Source organism: Rutidosis leptorrhynchoides, chromosome 3, assembly GCF_046630445.1.
Source record: "Rutidosis leptorrhynchoides isolate AG116_Rl617_1_P2 chromosome 3, CSIRO_AGI_Rlap_v1, whole genome shotgun sequence".
NCBI lineage: Eukaryota > Viridiplantae > Streptophyta > Magnoliopsida > Asterales > Asteraceae > Rutidosis > Rutidosis leptorrhynchoides.
In genome coordinates this window covers 671,205,436-671,221,801 of record NC_092335.1, presented here as the reverse complement: position 1 = coordinate 671,221,801, position 16,366 = coordinate 671,205,436, and the positions used below count along the sequence as shown (strand labels likewise).

The following is a 16,366-nucleotide window of genomic DNA, read 5'->3' as shown; positions in this document are numbered from 1 at the left end:
AACATCGACAGAGGGAATCAAATTGAAACAGGAAGAGAAGAAAAAAAATAAAAGTTGAAAGGGAAGTTCAACTAAATTTGTATCTGTATGAATCATTTTATTTGTCATGGAATCCAAATTAGAGACAAGAAATATGGAATTGATCGTGATATACAGTGACTCATACAATTTTCTGTTTTATAGATGATGTAATTAATATATATATATATATATATATATATATATATATATATATATATATATATATATATATATATTAGTATTAATAATAATTACATTGATAATAATAAATATTAATGACAAATAAATAACAATACTGGTTTCCTAATAAATATATATGTATATTTTTATTTGTATTTATAGATCACTATATATGTATATCTCTTTATATATTTATATATATATATATATTTTTATAGGTTATAATTAATGTTATTAATAAATATAATTATATTAATAATGCTCTTATTATTATACATAAAACAATACAAATTTTATAATTAATATAACAGTTATACTTTAACTTGTATTTATATATAGTATATTCACCTTACTTTCTATTAATTATGAAATACTTATTTTATCTAATAACTTATTTGATTATATATATATTTATTTATTTTAATAGTAACTTAATTATTCTGTATATATTTTTACATTTTTAATTCTAATGGTTCAATCACCTTTTATTATTCCCCATTATTATATATATTTACAGTTACTTATATATATATATATATATATATATATATATATATATATATATATATATATATATATATATATATATATATGTATGTACATTTTTATTTACACAATTGTACGTGAATCGTCGGGGTTAGTCAAAGGGTATTATGAATATAGTTTACAAACTTTATTACTCAACATTACAGACTTGCTCATTGTGTCGAAATCATATAAAGATTAAAGTTTAAATTTGATCGGAAATTTCCGGGTCATCACAAAACACAATAACATAAGCACTAGTAAAAATATAAAAACTATTTTTTGTGTCTTCTTCATCTTCGTCGGCCTCTTCGAATATCATATTGTGTATGAGCACACAAGTATACATAATTCTCTGAATTTTGCTTATAAAGAATTGTCTTGCTGGATAATTAATGATATCAAAACGACCTTGAAACATGCCGAAAGTTCGTTCAATATATTTTCTTGCGGACTCTTGGAATCTTTTAAATTTCTTTACCTTCGGGTTTAGCGTACTTTTAAATTATTTAACTAGAGTTATCCATTCTGGATAAATTTCATCAGCCAAATAATACCCTCTAATGAATTGTAAGCCATTTGTTGAATTATGTTATTTTTTATATTCAATCTTATCTTTTTATCTAATTTAATTTGTTTATTTGTTTTATTTTTTAGTCTATAAAGTGTTGTTGATGTTGAGAGATTGCTTTGTCATTTCTTCATAGTTGCTGTAGAGATTAGAAGTGCAGGGACTTGCTAGTACTTTATTGAAAGTTGCTGCAATATAAAGAAGGCTACAGTGCAGCCTAGGGTTGTTGATTTTGCTGCTCGTTCTACTCACAAACCCTAATTTCATTCATCATCAATCTGTTCTTGATTCAGTCAATCTATTCATGATCAAGTGTTTCTATATTAGATTTCTGTATTTGTTCATCACTCTGGTGAACAATTTTGGTATTGTTTAGTCTTATAATTACAATCATATCGATTGTAATTTTGGTTCTGTTTTCGTAATCAGATTTCTGGATTGTTTATATATTTTGGAGATTATTGTGTATTCGATTTGCTATTTTCTACATGGTATCAGAGCTGAAGGATCATTCTACTGGAGTTTGATCGTCTTTTGTTCTTTTTTTTTATTCGAAGAATTTTTCCAGGGTTTTGAAGGTTCATCGAAGTTTTCTATGATTTTGGGTTTATTCTCTTTTGTTTGGGTACGAAGATTCATCTGGGTGTACTTGATTGTAAGATCTGGGTGTATTCACTGAAAACCCTAATTTCTTCAAAATTAGGGTTTGAGTTTGGTGTTCTTCTGTTAGTATTTCTTCTGTCTTCCGCTGCATCATCAATCACTTGTGATTGATTGGTTACTTGTTCCCTTATTTGTATAATATTTTGTTCTAACATCTTTCTTTTTTGTAGAAGAGAGAAATTTAAGTAAGACATGGGTTGAGTTTCTCTAGAAAACTCTTCCATCTGGATCACTGCTTGTCTTTTCTTTAGGATTCTTGTTTCATATTCTCTGTTTTATATCTGTTTTTCTGTGATTTGTTGCTATGGCTGGTGATGATGATACTAGTCTGTCCAATACTATTCAAGTGAGTAGCCTTGATTTTGGTGATTCTTTGTATCTTCATGCTTGTGATACGAGCACTACTGCTCTTATTTCAATCAAGCTAAAAGGTACATAGAACTATAGTGTGTGGAGTAGATCTATGATTCTTGCTTTACAAACTAAAAATAAAGTAGGATTTATATATGGTACTTGTATTAAACATGAACATGATTCTGTGCTTATGAAACAATGGGATAGATGTAATTCTGTTGTTTTGTCTTAGATTCTTAATTCTATATCTGATGATTTGTTTTTTGGACAAGTCTTCAGTAGTTCTGCTCAGTTGGTTTGGGAAGAGTTAAAAGAAACTTATGATAAAATAGATGGATCTATAACATTTAATCTGCAGAAAAAATTGAATTCACTAAGTCAAAATGGTTCATCTGTTTCTGATTATTATCATAAGTTGAATGCTCTCTGGAAACAATTTGATGCTCTTGTTAAATTGCCTTCTTGTACTTGTCATGCTAATAAGAATTTTAAATCTCATAATGATCTAATTAAACTTATGCAATTTTTGATGGGATTAGATGATTCTTATTCTACTATTAGAAGTAATATTCTTTTATCTGAACCTCTTCCAAGTGTTAAAAGTGCTTTTGCAACTATTTCAAGAGAAGAATCTCATAGAGGTTCTTCATTTTCTTCTACTACATCTAAAACACCAAATACTGCTTTATTAGTTTCAAAAACTTTTGATAATAAAAATGTTATTGGAAGAGGTCCTAACCCTAATACGAAATGCACTAAATGTGGAAAATTAGGTCATATTGTTGATAGATGTTATGATATCGTTAGGTATCCACCTGGGTGGGTTAAAAGGAATAATAACACCTATAATAACATGTCTGGTAATAAGTTTGTGAGCAATTATTCTTTATTTGATACTAATACTAATGATGGTGTTAGTAGTATGCCTTTTTCAAATGAACAGATTTCTAAACTGATGAGTTTAATCAATGATAAAAGTGTTGGAACAAGTGCTCATTCCAACATGGAAGGTAATTTTCGTAATAACAATGAGTTTTTTAATGCTCATATAAATAAGTTTTTTCATCCAAATTCATCTAAGAATTTTAAAAGTATAAATTTGAGTTGGATTATTGATTCTGGAGCAACACAACATATGACCATTTCAACAAAAAATCTGTTTAATGTTGTTAATGTTACTAATCTTGGTTTAACTGTTAGTCATCTCAATGGTACTTTTGCTAAAGTTACTGCTATTGGAAATCTTAAGTTAATAAATAAAATTTTTTTATATGATATTCTTATTATTCCTGAATATTGTGTAAGTTTGTTGTCTGTTTTTAAAATGTCTAAGGACAATAAATTATCTATTAGTTTTTATGAGAATTTGTGTTATGCTCAGGATTTCATTCATGTGAGGAGTCAAAGGATTGGTAGACAGTTTGGTGCATTGTATATGTTTGATGATAAATATGTGATTAATGCTAATTATTTGAATAGTTATGTCTATATTTCTAATACTTTATGGCATTATAGACTTGATCATTCTGCTGACCCCGTGCTTAAGATTATTACTGTTGATGTTGGTATATGTGATATTTATCATTGGGCTAAGCAATCAAGGGAACCTTTTCCCTTGAGTGACCATAAATCCAAAGAATTAGAATTGGGTGATCTCATTCACTTGGATTTATGGGGGCCTTATAAGGTTACTAATAGTGTATCATCCCAAAATTTCATGTTAGTCATTTTGTTAAAAATGACTAGTCTTGCAAAGTATGTAATGTGATGGTTAGTTAGTGAGAGGGACCACCTAAACTATGTAACGGTGGAGAGGGACCTAAGTTGCCAATCATTTAAAGTTATATTAAATGACTGGAGAAGAGCTTATAGCTCATTTTGGAAGATTCAAGAAATATTTAGAAAGAAAGAAAAGAAAGGAATTTAGGGTTTTCAAGGGTTGATTTTCAAATGATGATCCAAACTCAAGTAATCAAGTAATTGTGTAATCAATGATGCTAGTAACACAAGGAAGTAAGAAGGTCATCCTCAACATCCTTTTCTTCATGTTTTTCAAGTTTAAATTCTTAAGAAGAAGTTGAGGTAAAACTTGTACACTTGAAATTATTGAAGTTTATGTTTAGTTTATGCTTAGATCATGATGTAATGGATGTTTTATGCTTTGAGTTAGTGAATTTCGGATTTAAGTGCTATGGTGTATGTCTAAATGGGTGTTGTTAATGAAATGAAAGTATAAGAGTGGATTATGATGGGTTTATGTTATGGTTATGTATAAATACTAGTTTTATGGTATTATGATATATGAATATGCATAATCCTAGCTAAAAGATTATGCATGGGGAAGAAGATGATCATATGGGTTGTGAAATAGGTAAATATGGTTTTGCGCACATAAGGTGTTTGATAAAATGCTTCAATGAAAGTGAAATTGTAATTTAACAAGAAATGTTATGTATGATATGAGGTTAATTAGTTGAGATTAACGTAGTTATGATTGTGTAAGATAAGAAAACAAAGATGAATAAGAATGATGAGAAATGGGGTAGGATAAGGTATAAGAATGTATGATGTTAACTAATTAATTTAACTTTGTAAAGATTAAATGAAAAGTAAGATGAAAGTGAAATGACAAGGTTAGCATTTGTGAATTAGGTGCTAATCAAGGAAAAGAGATAAGCTTGGATGCCAATCAACAAGTGGCAAAGGTGAGTTATGGGGGTATTATGGGCGGGTCAAGAGTGATCATGGAGTTCCATGATCACAAGTTAGGTAAAAGACGTGTTTATGAATTATTCTACGTTTTAGTTTAAATATGAAAGTGTACTCATGGTTTGTTATGAATATGAGATATTATGGTGATGTGTAAAATCGTGTCTATAATTTATAATGGAAAATACCGGTTTAAAGATTACTACACATTAACGGGCAGTGTACCCGACAGTTAAATCGTGAGAATTAAGATTGCAACTAATGAAATAAACTAAGTTAATCTATAAAATTGGAAGTACGAGATAATGGTTTTTTGTGGCTATTTAACGATTAGCCAAATCAATAATGATTTTATCTAAAAACAAGAAAGAACAATATTTTTGGTATCTTAAGAATTAAGCATTAAAGCAAACAAATAAAAATAGGATAGTTGTAATCAATAAAAGAACAAATGTTCGTCTAGACTTTTTACACATAGTGTTGGATGCATTAAGATTAAGCCCCAGTTATGATCTAACATATGTAAATTACCTAGTCGATTCACCTGGAATTCCCCAGTGCAAACACTTCAATTAGAATTACACGACACGGAATTCTCCTTAGCCTAAGACCTCCTAATAGTGACCAAATATCTCAACTGAGATGAGGACTCGAATAACAATCACACCAACTCTCGTTGTGTATGATTCACCCCTATTTCGTCTAGCCTTTTGAATTCAATTTACTCTCGTCTCCGAGTAAGCAAACAACCAATTAAGATAAACCAATTGTAAATTTATGTATTAAATTAATGAACTCTCGTCCTATCAAACAAATACACAACCAATTGAATCAAAAAGTCTAGCTTCAATAAGAATCGTTCTTTAATTCAAACATCAAATCATCATAAATTAAAAGAATAACTGATAAGTAGCATCCAATACATAGGTTTATAAGTCTAGACAAACATTAAATAACTTAGCCAATAACCATGGCAACAAAAGAAATCAAAATAATAAATAATGAAGAAAACATTGTTTTATAATTTAGAATCAACCTAACACGATGAATCTTGATGAGTGCTGAGATTGATCCCTAAAATCGGAATGATTGGAGCGTTAGAGTGACCTTGGAATTCCCCAAAAGTGACTAAAAATCGCCCCTAACGCTCTCAAATTTGGCTGCCCAAAAGATAACCCCAATTGATAAAAACTGCTCCCTATTTATAGGGTTTAAAATCAGGCCGACTCGACTTGTGCGGTGCCCAGTTGGATGCACGGCGCGCACTCCTGGAGGAATTTTGCTGCTAAAAAATTAAAGCTGACTGATATGTTTTGAAGCACAAATGCGCACGCGTGTTTTTACTTATTACTCGTCTTGATCACAACCCAATTCACCCGATAACATAGAAACTGCTGTAAACGCACCATAAACCCCATAAATCAATCAATTAACACTTCTCGGCTCTCAAATCATAATCCTCCAAATAATCGCTAATAATAACCAAAACCGTATCCGAATGGACTAAAAATGACGGATATTGCCATGATAAATATATGAGAAATGTGCAATATCAAATCACCCCACACTAGAGTCTTGCTTATCCTCAAGCAAATTCGACTCGAAAATAATCTTCTACCAATTGATAACGTCTTCCTAAGTGTAAGTAGAACCAACGAACATGAACCAAAAGAGCAACTAGCGTGGGTACGGTTTTAAGAAAACATATCAACAATGTGACTTCCACTTGTTATCCCAAAATCTCCAACATCCCCAAATAAAGTATCGGCACAATAATAATAACTCGAACAAAGCGTACCAAATATGTAATCCAAATAAATGTAGAAGATCTCGAACCTGATAATGTCTTCAAATATATGAAACAAAGGATACAAGTGGAAGCCATGAGCCGAGAAGATGAAGCCAGTGAACAATGTGAACCATACGGGCTACCCCACGATTGGTCAAGCCAATGCCTCCCACAGTACCTAACATCGCGAGATGTCGGTAAGAAAATAATGTGCTTAGGAGGATACACATTACGTCCGGATATCATCGATAATTATGAGGTAATCATCTAATCCGTTAAGTCAATCATAAAGATTGAAGTTCATCAGGCTTAAAAGCTGATATCTTACCTTTCCGGAGGTTATCCACTGGGAATCTGATCAATCACAGATTTGTGTATCATGGTGCGCTCCCCATTTGACGAGACATATCTCCCTCATCGAGATAAGTCTGACTACCAGTTTTTCTGTTTGATGTTGAGGCCTGGTAGATTTCCAGTCGATTTTAGCAATGACTTTTTAAGATTTTTCGTCACCTTACAACTGGTCTGGACTACAACTTCTGAAATGAATCAGCAAGTGTGTTGATTTGGAGACTTTACTCCTAGGGTTATACAAAGTGGTCGGATGCAACATTGTCCTTGTTAGGAGAAACAATGAGGATCGCCCTATTAAAATATTTCGATCTATCGTATGGCCTGGTTTTGACCACAAGATCCAATCACCGTTCATACGGTTGACACCCGCCTTGGTGCAGGTGACCTACGATTGAATTCTTAAAGAATTCGTAGGATTTCACATTCAATCGTAATGAACGTGGTTGGAATTATTTCCAAGTTGCCTACTTCCAACATGACAAGCTTTTCGGCTTGTTTTAAGAAAGGTAGGAAGTAGATACGACCCTTTCGATAAATCCCAAAAACCTTTGGGTGCCATAGCTTTTGACTATGGTTTGTGTTGTCTAAGCAAACACAAGCACGTAGCTATTGTTCCTAAAAAGGACAACACTGGTCAAGCTCAAGGCTCCTCTTCCCACAGTATCACACCATTAGATGATGTAATAATAAAATGGTATAGTTTCGAAAGTCTGCTATACCAAGTAACCAAAAGTTTTTGATCTGGCATGTGATTCGGTCACAATCACGCAATGAAATCACCGCTCTCTCACGGTTTTCACCCGTTTTGGTACAGGTGACCTACTATTGAGTTCCCCGAACTCTTAGGATTTCATGTCCAAGAAAATGAACATGTGGAACACTTTTGGCTTCTTTGAAATCATGAAATGCCATAAAAATACCAAGCCAAATCAAAACCAATTTTCATAACTAAGGTTTTGGTCGAATTTTCAATTGTTTTTCTACTTTTTTATTTATTTTTAAACTAACTTTTCTATTTTTTTTTATTTATACCCCTAATTTTTCAATTTTTTTTACGACCAAAACCCGTGAAGCGTCAAGTCTTTTTATATCAAAACTAATATGATGATGACTCAATTAACAACCAACCCGAGAGATTTTACATCCCCCACCCCACACTTGAGATCAAGTAATGTCCCCATCACTTGAGATCAAAAATAGATTAAAATCGAAAGGGTAATGTGAGAAAGAAAATGTATAAACTTATTGAGTTTAACCACTGATCGCGGAATGCTAGTGACAGATGACGCTGAACTGACTGCCAGCATAAGAACATCGTCTATTCCCGATCATCACACCAATATCATCAATCATGTAGTTTTGTTGAACTTAATGCCAGACTTGAAAATTCGTTTCACCAACCAACCTAATAAAAAGAAAAAACAAAAGAACTATATAAACGGGATAAGGTAGCACCACCCGGTAACCGAAACGCCTTATCCCCAAATAAGTCTTACAGTACATAATCAAAGTAAATAAATATCTTAGTACAGAATCAAATAAAAATGTCTAAAAACAAGATACGACATGATCAATAGGCACGCATGCCCTCATCCCTGATAGTCATCAAACGGCCATCCTGAAGTCCCCGAACCGTGCCTGTTCGGACGCCCGTCCGGGTACTCCTGTTGGAACCTCAACTGTGCGTCCCTCATAGCCGCTCTCTCATTATACCTCGGTGGATGCTCGGGACGATTCTGATCATAGTAGTAAGCTGAATCCTGACTCGCAGTAGCATAATACTGGTCCGGATTAGAATAGTATAAACGCGAATTATGGCGTCCCCAATCAACACCATATGCAATCATCCTAGTATCATAATGATTAGCTCTTGCGAGCTCCTTCGTTCGCTGCTGACTCTGCTACATCCGTTCATGATGTCGACTAACCTCCTCATTATGTCTCTCCACTGCCTCGGTATGCCTGCGAATGTCACTCTGAAACTCCACATTATCAGCTTGATCCATAGTATACTGAAACACATAATTCTCTACCTGACCCGCAACATCTCCATAATCTAAACCCATCCTATTCACACTGTTTATCAAACTGTCCCAACCTTCCTGACTTGGGAACCAAGAACCTGCAAAATGTGTACTAGCTGATGGACCAGCTCCCGTACTAGGTCCCGATGAAGAACCACCTGCAGCCCCAGCTACACTCGTACCTGCCGCACCAGAACCCACAGGTTCCCAATACATAACCAACCGATTCTCAAAACCATGCATCAAAATCTTCCCATTTGTATAAAACAACGAACCAAACACTGACATACTCTGATCTGTAGTACGCAACCTGCTCAAATCAACATTCAATTTTTCGCGAATTTAGTAATATAATGACAACCTAAAAGCTTATTTCCTGGAGCCGTATCGCTTGCACATTTGCTCAAGTAAGTAGCGATAGAACCAACAATATCAGTATGCCTCCCCCTCTTGATTTGATCCATGTACCATAAATCCTTATTATTCGGTTTCTCATTTCCATTCACCCGCGTATTGAAAGTACAAGCCACCAACCTTTGCAACAACCTATCGAATGGCAATTTAATTTTCTCATAACTTACTCTCCCTGCATGAAAAATATCACCTCCAGTTATTCTACCCCAAAAAGCAACATTACTAAAAGGTTCCTGCTTGTAAAAATCAGTCCTAATCAAATAATTAGGAAGTCGGATATCATCCAGTTCTGGATATAAATCTAAAGCTCGAGCAATTTGGGAACAACTCAACGATTGATTCTGACCACCTAAACGAAACCGCATAAAATTACGCTCACTAGGATTGCGGGTATTAGTAACTACCAACGAAGAGAAAAACTCCTTGTACAACAATGGATAAATATCATCATGAAGTGAAAACACCCTCTCCCATGGGCGGAGAGTCGTGTTGTTATAAGACAACATCAGCATAGTATCAACCTCTCTGCAAACTTGAGCTTCCTCGAGAAAGCTCCAATCAAAATACCAAGTGAGACCAATAACCCTATCATTTATCCTTGCAAACTCAGTCGGATACTCGTTCCTTACGTACTCAATCCAATCCCTAGGATCCTCTTGTTGTGCTTGTGCTTGTGATGAAGCACCTGACGCAGTTCTAGTACACTTTGCTTGACCCTGCATTCACAATTTTAACCACAAAACAACCACAAAAACTTAAAAGTTAGTGTTAGCTAAATTTAAACTCGCAAACATCCTCTTATTTATTAATTTTCCTTTTTCCAATTGAACATCACATTAAAGCATGTTTTTAAATTAACAATATCTTTCATTACAAACTCAACCAACTAAATCCACATAAACAATATCATTTCATGTTACATGAAAAGCTAGCATAAGAATAAAATTAAATTTCCAAACAAACTAGGCTTAACAATTCATGAACATAAAAATTTAACCAACTCAAAATCATTTTCTAAAACAACTACAACGTATGAAAAACTCCTAACATACTCATAATTATCAACTTCACCAACAATCCAACTCAAAATATCAAAAATCAAGCAACGTCACACTTGACCTGCCCATTTTACCCCACACTATCAAGAACTACCTCTTTTATAGCAATTAAGCATCTCACACACAAAAATCCCAAATTAAAACTTCAAATTCGGATTCAATCTCATAGCAAACCCTAACATCAATAAAATGCACTAATCATATGTAAACATCATACAAACAAAGCATATTAGTCATTATTAATACTAATCATGTGAACAATTAAGCAATAAACGTATTAAGGTTAACCCCCACACTTGAATTTCAATTACTCATCAAATTAAGCATAAATAGCACAAATAAATATGAAATCAAGTGTAAGAGTAAGAGAAACGGACCCTAGGAGGCATGATTCACAAGTAATTTGAGAGAAAATCACAAAAAGTTTGAAAATTGAAGAAACCCTAGATTGAGGCGTCGATCGTATGTGTTGTGTGTGTTAAAGTGGGTGTAAAATGGTTTAAAATAACCCTAAACACCCCTAAAAACCGGCTGGACCCATTTAATTTTCGGGTTATAAAAATTTGGGTTCGGGTCATTTAAACAGCGACGGGGGTCTGGAACCTGATGTGCGCGGTGCGCGTTTATGCGCGGTGCGCTTTTAAATTGAAAATTTTGCTCAGTACGCGGATGCGCATTATAATATGAAACAATATCAGAAATTAAGCAAAAACCACCAGCTACTTTTCTTTACAATTGCGCGGTGCGCTCTGTGGTGCGCGGCGCGCAGATGCCCAGACACGATTTTTTCATCTTTTTCACACTTAGTTCATTTTTACTCATCTCAATCAATTTCCCATGAACCAGAACCATAACGTTGATCATATTGCACCTGTTTCAAGCATGAAAAATACAAACTACAAAAAAAAATACTATACAAACTCTACAATAAGGATCATAACCAAGATTATCATGCGTCGTTAGAGGTAAAGATGAGTTTAATCTCATCGTCCACCTCTTGCGGTCCATCGACATAATGTTTGATCCGATGACCGATGACCGCTCACCTTAAACTCTTCCCCTTTTGAATTAACCAAATCAACGGCCCCATGGGGATAAACCTTACGAACAATAAATGGTCCCGGCCACTTCGACTTTAACTTTCTGGGAAACAAACAGAAACGTGAATTGAAAAGAAGCACACGATCCCCCTCCTTAAATTCTTTAGGATCTTTTAAACGACTATCGTGCCACTTCTTTGTCCTCTCCTTACTAATCAATGAATTTTCATAAGCATCGAGCCTTAATTCTTCTAACTCATTAAATTGGCTCAAACGAAGGCGACCCGCCTCCTTAAGATCAAGATTGCTCGTTTTGAGAGCCCAAAAAGCTTTGTGTTCTATCTCCACGGGGAGATGACACGCTTTACCATAGAGTAAATGAAAAGGAGTGGTTCTGGTTGGCGTTTTGTACGCCGTTCTAAATGCCCATAAGGCATCATCAAGCTTGAGCGACCACTCCTTAGGATTAGATCCAATCGTTTTTTCAAGAATCCTCTTTAAAGCTTGATTGGTGTTTTCAACTTGCCCATTCGTTTGAGGATGGTATGATGTAGAAATTTTATGGATCACCCCATATCGTTTCAACACCTTTTCAAGTTGGGCATTGCAAAAGTGAGTTCCCCGATAACTAATTAAAGCTTTCGGGGCACTAAACCAAGAAAAGAGTTGTTTAATAAACGAAACAACAACTCGTGCATCATTAGTGGGCAAAGCTTGCGCTTCAACCCATTTTGAGACATAATCGATGGCAACGAGAATGTAGAGCTTATTATTAGATTTTGGAAACGGGCCCATGAAGTCAATCCCCCATATATCAAAAACCTCGCACACTTGAATGACATTTTGAGGCATCTCATCTCATTGGGTGATTTGACCCACCCGTTGGCATGAATCGCACGATTGACATATTTGGTGGGCATCCTTGAAGATAGTAGGCCAATAGAAACTGGCCTCATAGGCTTTTCGCCCATAACTTGGGGACCATAATGCCCACCCGTAGGTCCATGATGACATTGGATAAGAATGCGCGTGCACTCATCTTCGAAAACGCATCGACGAATCATCCCATCGGGACATCGCCTAAAAAGATAAGGATCCTCCCAGAAATAGTACTTGAGGTCACTAAAGAATTTCTTCCTTTTGTGATGTAACCAACCTTTCTCCAAGAATCTCCCAACAAGGTAGTTAGCAATATCCACATACCATGGCTCGTCCACTTTGTCCACCTTCATGAGATACTCGTCGGGAAACTCATCATGAATACTCGACTCATGAAGGACTTCGAGATTTGGATTCTCGAGTCTAGACAAATGGTCAGCCGCAAGATTCTCAGCACCTTTCTTATCCCGGATCTCAATGTCGAATTCTTGCAAAAGCAAGATCCATCTAAGCAGTCGATGTTTGGCATCCAGTTTTGAGAATAGGTACTTTAAAGCCGAATGGTCCGTAAAAACAATAGTCCTAGACAAGACTAAATAGGACCAGAACTTATCAAATGAAAAGACCACCGCTAGGAGCTCCTTTTCAGTGGTAGTGTAATTCAACTGTGCTCCATGCAAGGTCTTGCTTGCATAATAGATGGGCCGAAAATATTTCTCGACCCTTTGGCCCAAAATAGAGCCAACAGCAAAATCGGATGCATCACACATAAGCTCGAATGAAAGGGACCAATTCAGAGTAATTATGATAGGTGCATTAATGAGTTTCTCCTTAAGAAGTTAGAATGCATTGTGGAACTCTTCGGAGAAATTCCAAGGTGTGTCCTTTTCGAGGAGTTTGTTCACCGGGTTAGCGATTTTGGAAAAATCCTTAATGAACCGCCTGTAAAAATCGGCGTGCCCGAGAAAACTCCGAACACCCTTAACATCGGTGGGAGGTGGAAGGTTCTTAATAGCAGTTACCTTTGCGGGATCCACCTCAATATCGTTCTTAGAAATCTTGTGCCTGAGAACTATGCCCCTTGTACCATGAAATGGCACTTTTCCCAATTGAGCACAAGATTAGATTTCTCACACCTTACCAACATCCGTTCTAAATTAAGAAGGCATGAATTGAAAGTGTCACCGAAGACCGAAAAGTCATCCATGAACACCTCCATGCAATCTTCTATCATATCATTGAATATGGCCATCATGCACCTTTGAAAAGTGGTCGGAGCATTACAAAGGCCAAAGGGCATGTGACGGTATGAGAATGTGCCATACGGGCACGTGAAAGTGATTTTCTCCTGGTCCTCGGGCGAGATAGGAATTTGGAAATAGCCCGAAAAACCATCAAGAAAACAATAAAAGCTGTTTCCCGCAAACCTCTCTAGCATTTGATCCATGAAAGGTAACGAGAAGTGGTCTTTGCATGTGGCGTCATTCAACTTACGATAGTCAATACAAACACGCCACCCCGTGACAGTCCGAGTGGAAATTAACTCATTTTTATCATTGGTGGTAACAGTCATACCACCTTTCTTAGGTACACAGTGTACCGGGCTAATCCACGAACTATCAGAAATTGGGTAAATCAGACCTGCATCGAGGAGCTTCACGATCTCTTTCTTCACGACATCTTGCATGTGCGCGTTCAACCTCCTTTGACGTTGCACCACAGGTTTGGAGTTATCCTCCATTAGGATTTTGTGGGTGCAATAGGAGGGACTAATACCCTTGATGTCGTGAATTTTCCACGCAATGGCCAGTTTATGGGCCTTCAGCATGGTTACAAGTTCAGTTTTCTGACCTGCAGTAAGAGAAGAAAAAATAATTACCGGGAGCTTAGATTCCTCCTGCAAATAAGCGTATTCCAAATGATCTGGAAGTGGCTTCAATTCTAACTCGGGAGGTTCTTCAATCGAAGACTTGCTCCGGTAATCAGCATCGCGATCGAGTTCTTTGAACTCCTCCTCAGTTGGCTCATAGCCGTTTTCCATCAAGGCGGTCAAAATATCCACCCCCTCAACCCGCAACTCTTCATCAATTTCAACCAATGAGCATTCTCCTGAACCCTGTAACTATGGAAATTCCTGCAAAAACTCAGACGGGACATCCACATTGTTAAGAAAATAACATGTATCATCAGTGTACATAGGGTATTTTAAAGCATGGTCGATTCAGAATGTTGCACTCAAGTCATCGTCAACTTTTGGCCATAAACATTGATGATATATCTAGCAGTATTCAAAAATGGCCAACCCAAAATAAGTGGAATCCTTTCATCCACTTCCATATCCAAAACCACGAAATCGGCCGGGAAAACCAACGACCCGGTCTTAACTAGCATATTCTCTATAATTCCATGAGGGAATTTAATAGAGCGGTCAGCTAGCTGAATAGCCATACGCGTGGGTTTTAACTCCCCGGGGTCTAGCTGTAAATAAATAGAATAAGGCATTAAATTTATGCTAGCCCCTAAGTCCGCTAATGCCATTACACAATCTAAGTTACCAAGTAAACAAGGAATGGTGAAACTCCCAGGATCCTCAAGCTTTACAGGAAGCTTGTTTACAACTACCGTTGAGTATGCGGCATTCAACCTGACTGAAGACACGTTCTCCAGCTTCTTCCTGTTAGTTAGCAAATCCTTAAGAAACCTTGCATACTTTGGCATACATGCAATCACATCAATAAAAGGCATATTTATGTTAACTTTTTAATCAAGTCCATGAACTTGGACTTTTCTGCCTCCAGCTTCTCCAATCTCTGCTTCCTCGGGAATGGGAGCGGTGGTTGATACTCTTTAACTACCGGTTTAGCAGCAATAGTTTCCGGTACCCTTATAACTTTCTCAATCACCTGTTCCAGCTCCTTTTCCCCCTCTGGTTCACTAACAACAACCGGCTCACTGTCCTTAGCTAACGGCACTCGCAAATCATACTCATCGGGCTTCCTTGGTGGATCATATGCTAAATCACTGATAGTGCTCCAAATGAACATATATTTAGGCGCAATATCATCCCAATATGTAAAGCTTTTAGTTGCAATTGTTCTATTTTTATGTAATATTCGTTTAAATAAATAAGTGCAAAGACAAAAGAAGAAAACGATGATTTGAAGACGCAAATGACCAAAAAGCTCAAATGTACAAGATATAATTCAAGTGGTTCAATTTATTGATAAGAAACGTCCAAAAATGATAAGAGTACAAGTCACGAAGCGCAAAGTACAAGATATTAAATCGTACGAAAGGACGTTCGAAAATCCAGAACCGGGACATAAACTGAGCATCAACGCGCAAGTCAACGGAGCTAAAATTACAAGTCAACTATGCACAAGAATATAATATAATATATATTTAATTATATAAAATTATATATATTATATATATATATTTAATTAAAGTGTCGGCAAACTAGAAAACAAAGCATTGTCAGCTAGATCAGGTAGCCATGCGATCGCATGGCATAGAGGCACAAACCCATGCGATCGCATGGGCATCAGAATCTGGCCAAGTGCTATAAATAGCCATGAATTCGGACGAGCTCAACACACCTCAATTTTCTTTCTTCTTCTGTAAAGAATTATATATATTTATATTTATAATTTAAAGTTTAAATTAAGTTTAATAATAATTGAGTTAATGTAAGAAATGTTTTAAGGTTTTGTAAGACGGAACTCTGTCCGTGTAACGCTACGCGATTAATCACCACTGTAAGCTATGTTCTTCCTTTTTAAATT

General features: G+C 35.7%; 1 protein-coding gene across 1 annotated transcript; it reads left to right on the top strand.

Annotated features, from left to right (window-relative positions):
* The first annotated feature begins 2,264 nt into the window (after positions 1-2,264).
* On the top strand, positions 2,265-4,082 carry LOC139902622 (uncharacterized). Its single transcript, XM_071885230.1, has 3 exons — positions 2,265-2,391; positions 2,587-3,614; positions 3,696-4,082. Exons 1-3 carry the CDS (start codon positions 2,265-2,267, stop codon positions 4,080-4,082), a joined length of 1,542 nt encoding a protein of 513 aa, XP_071741331.1.
* The last annotated feature ends 12,284 nt before the right edge of the window (positions 4,083-16,366 follow it).

Excerpts from the sequence above, each read along its gene's own strand:
- LOC139902622 (XM_071885230.1), top strand. The coding sequence starts at position 2,265 with ATGGCTGGTGATGATGATACTAGTCTGTCCAATACTATTCAAGTGAGT. Across the intron at positions 2,392-2,586 it reads TATTTCAATCAAGCTAAAAG|TCTTCAGTAGTTCTGCTCAG; the intron begins GTACATAGAACT and ends TTTTTGGACAAG. Across the intron at positions 3,615-3,695 it reads TTATTATTCCTGAATATTGT|GATTTCATTCATGTGAGGAG; the intron begins GTAAGTTTGTTG and ends TGTTATGCTCAG.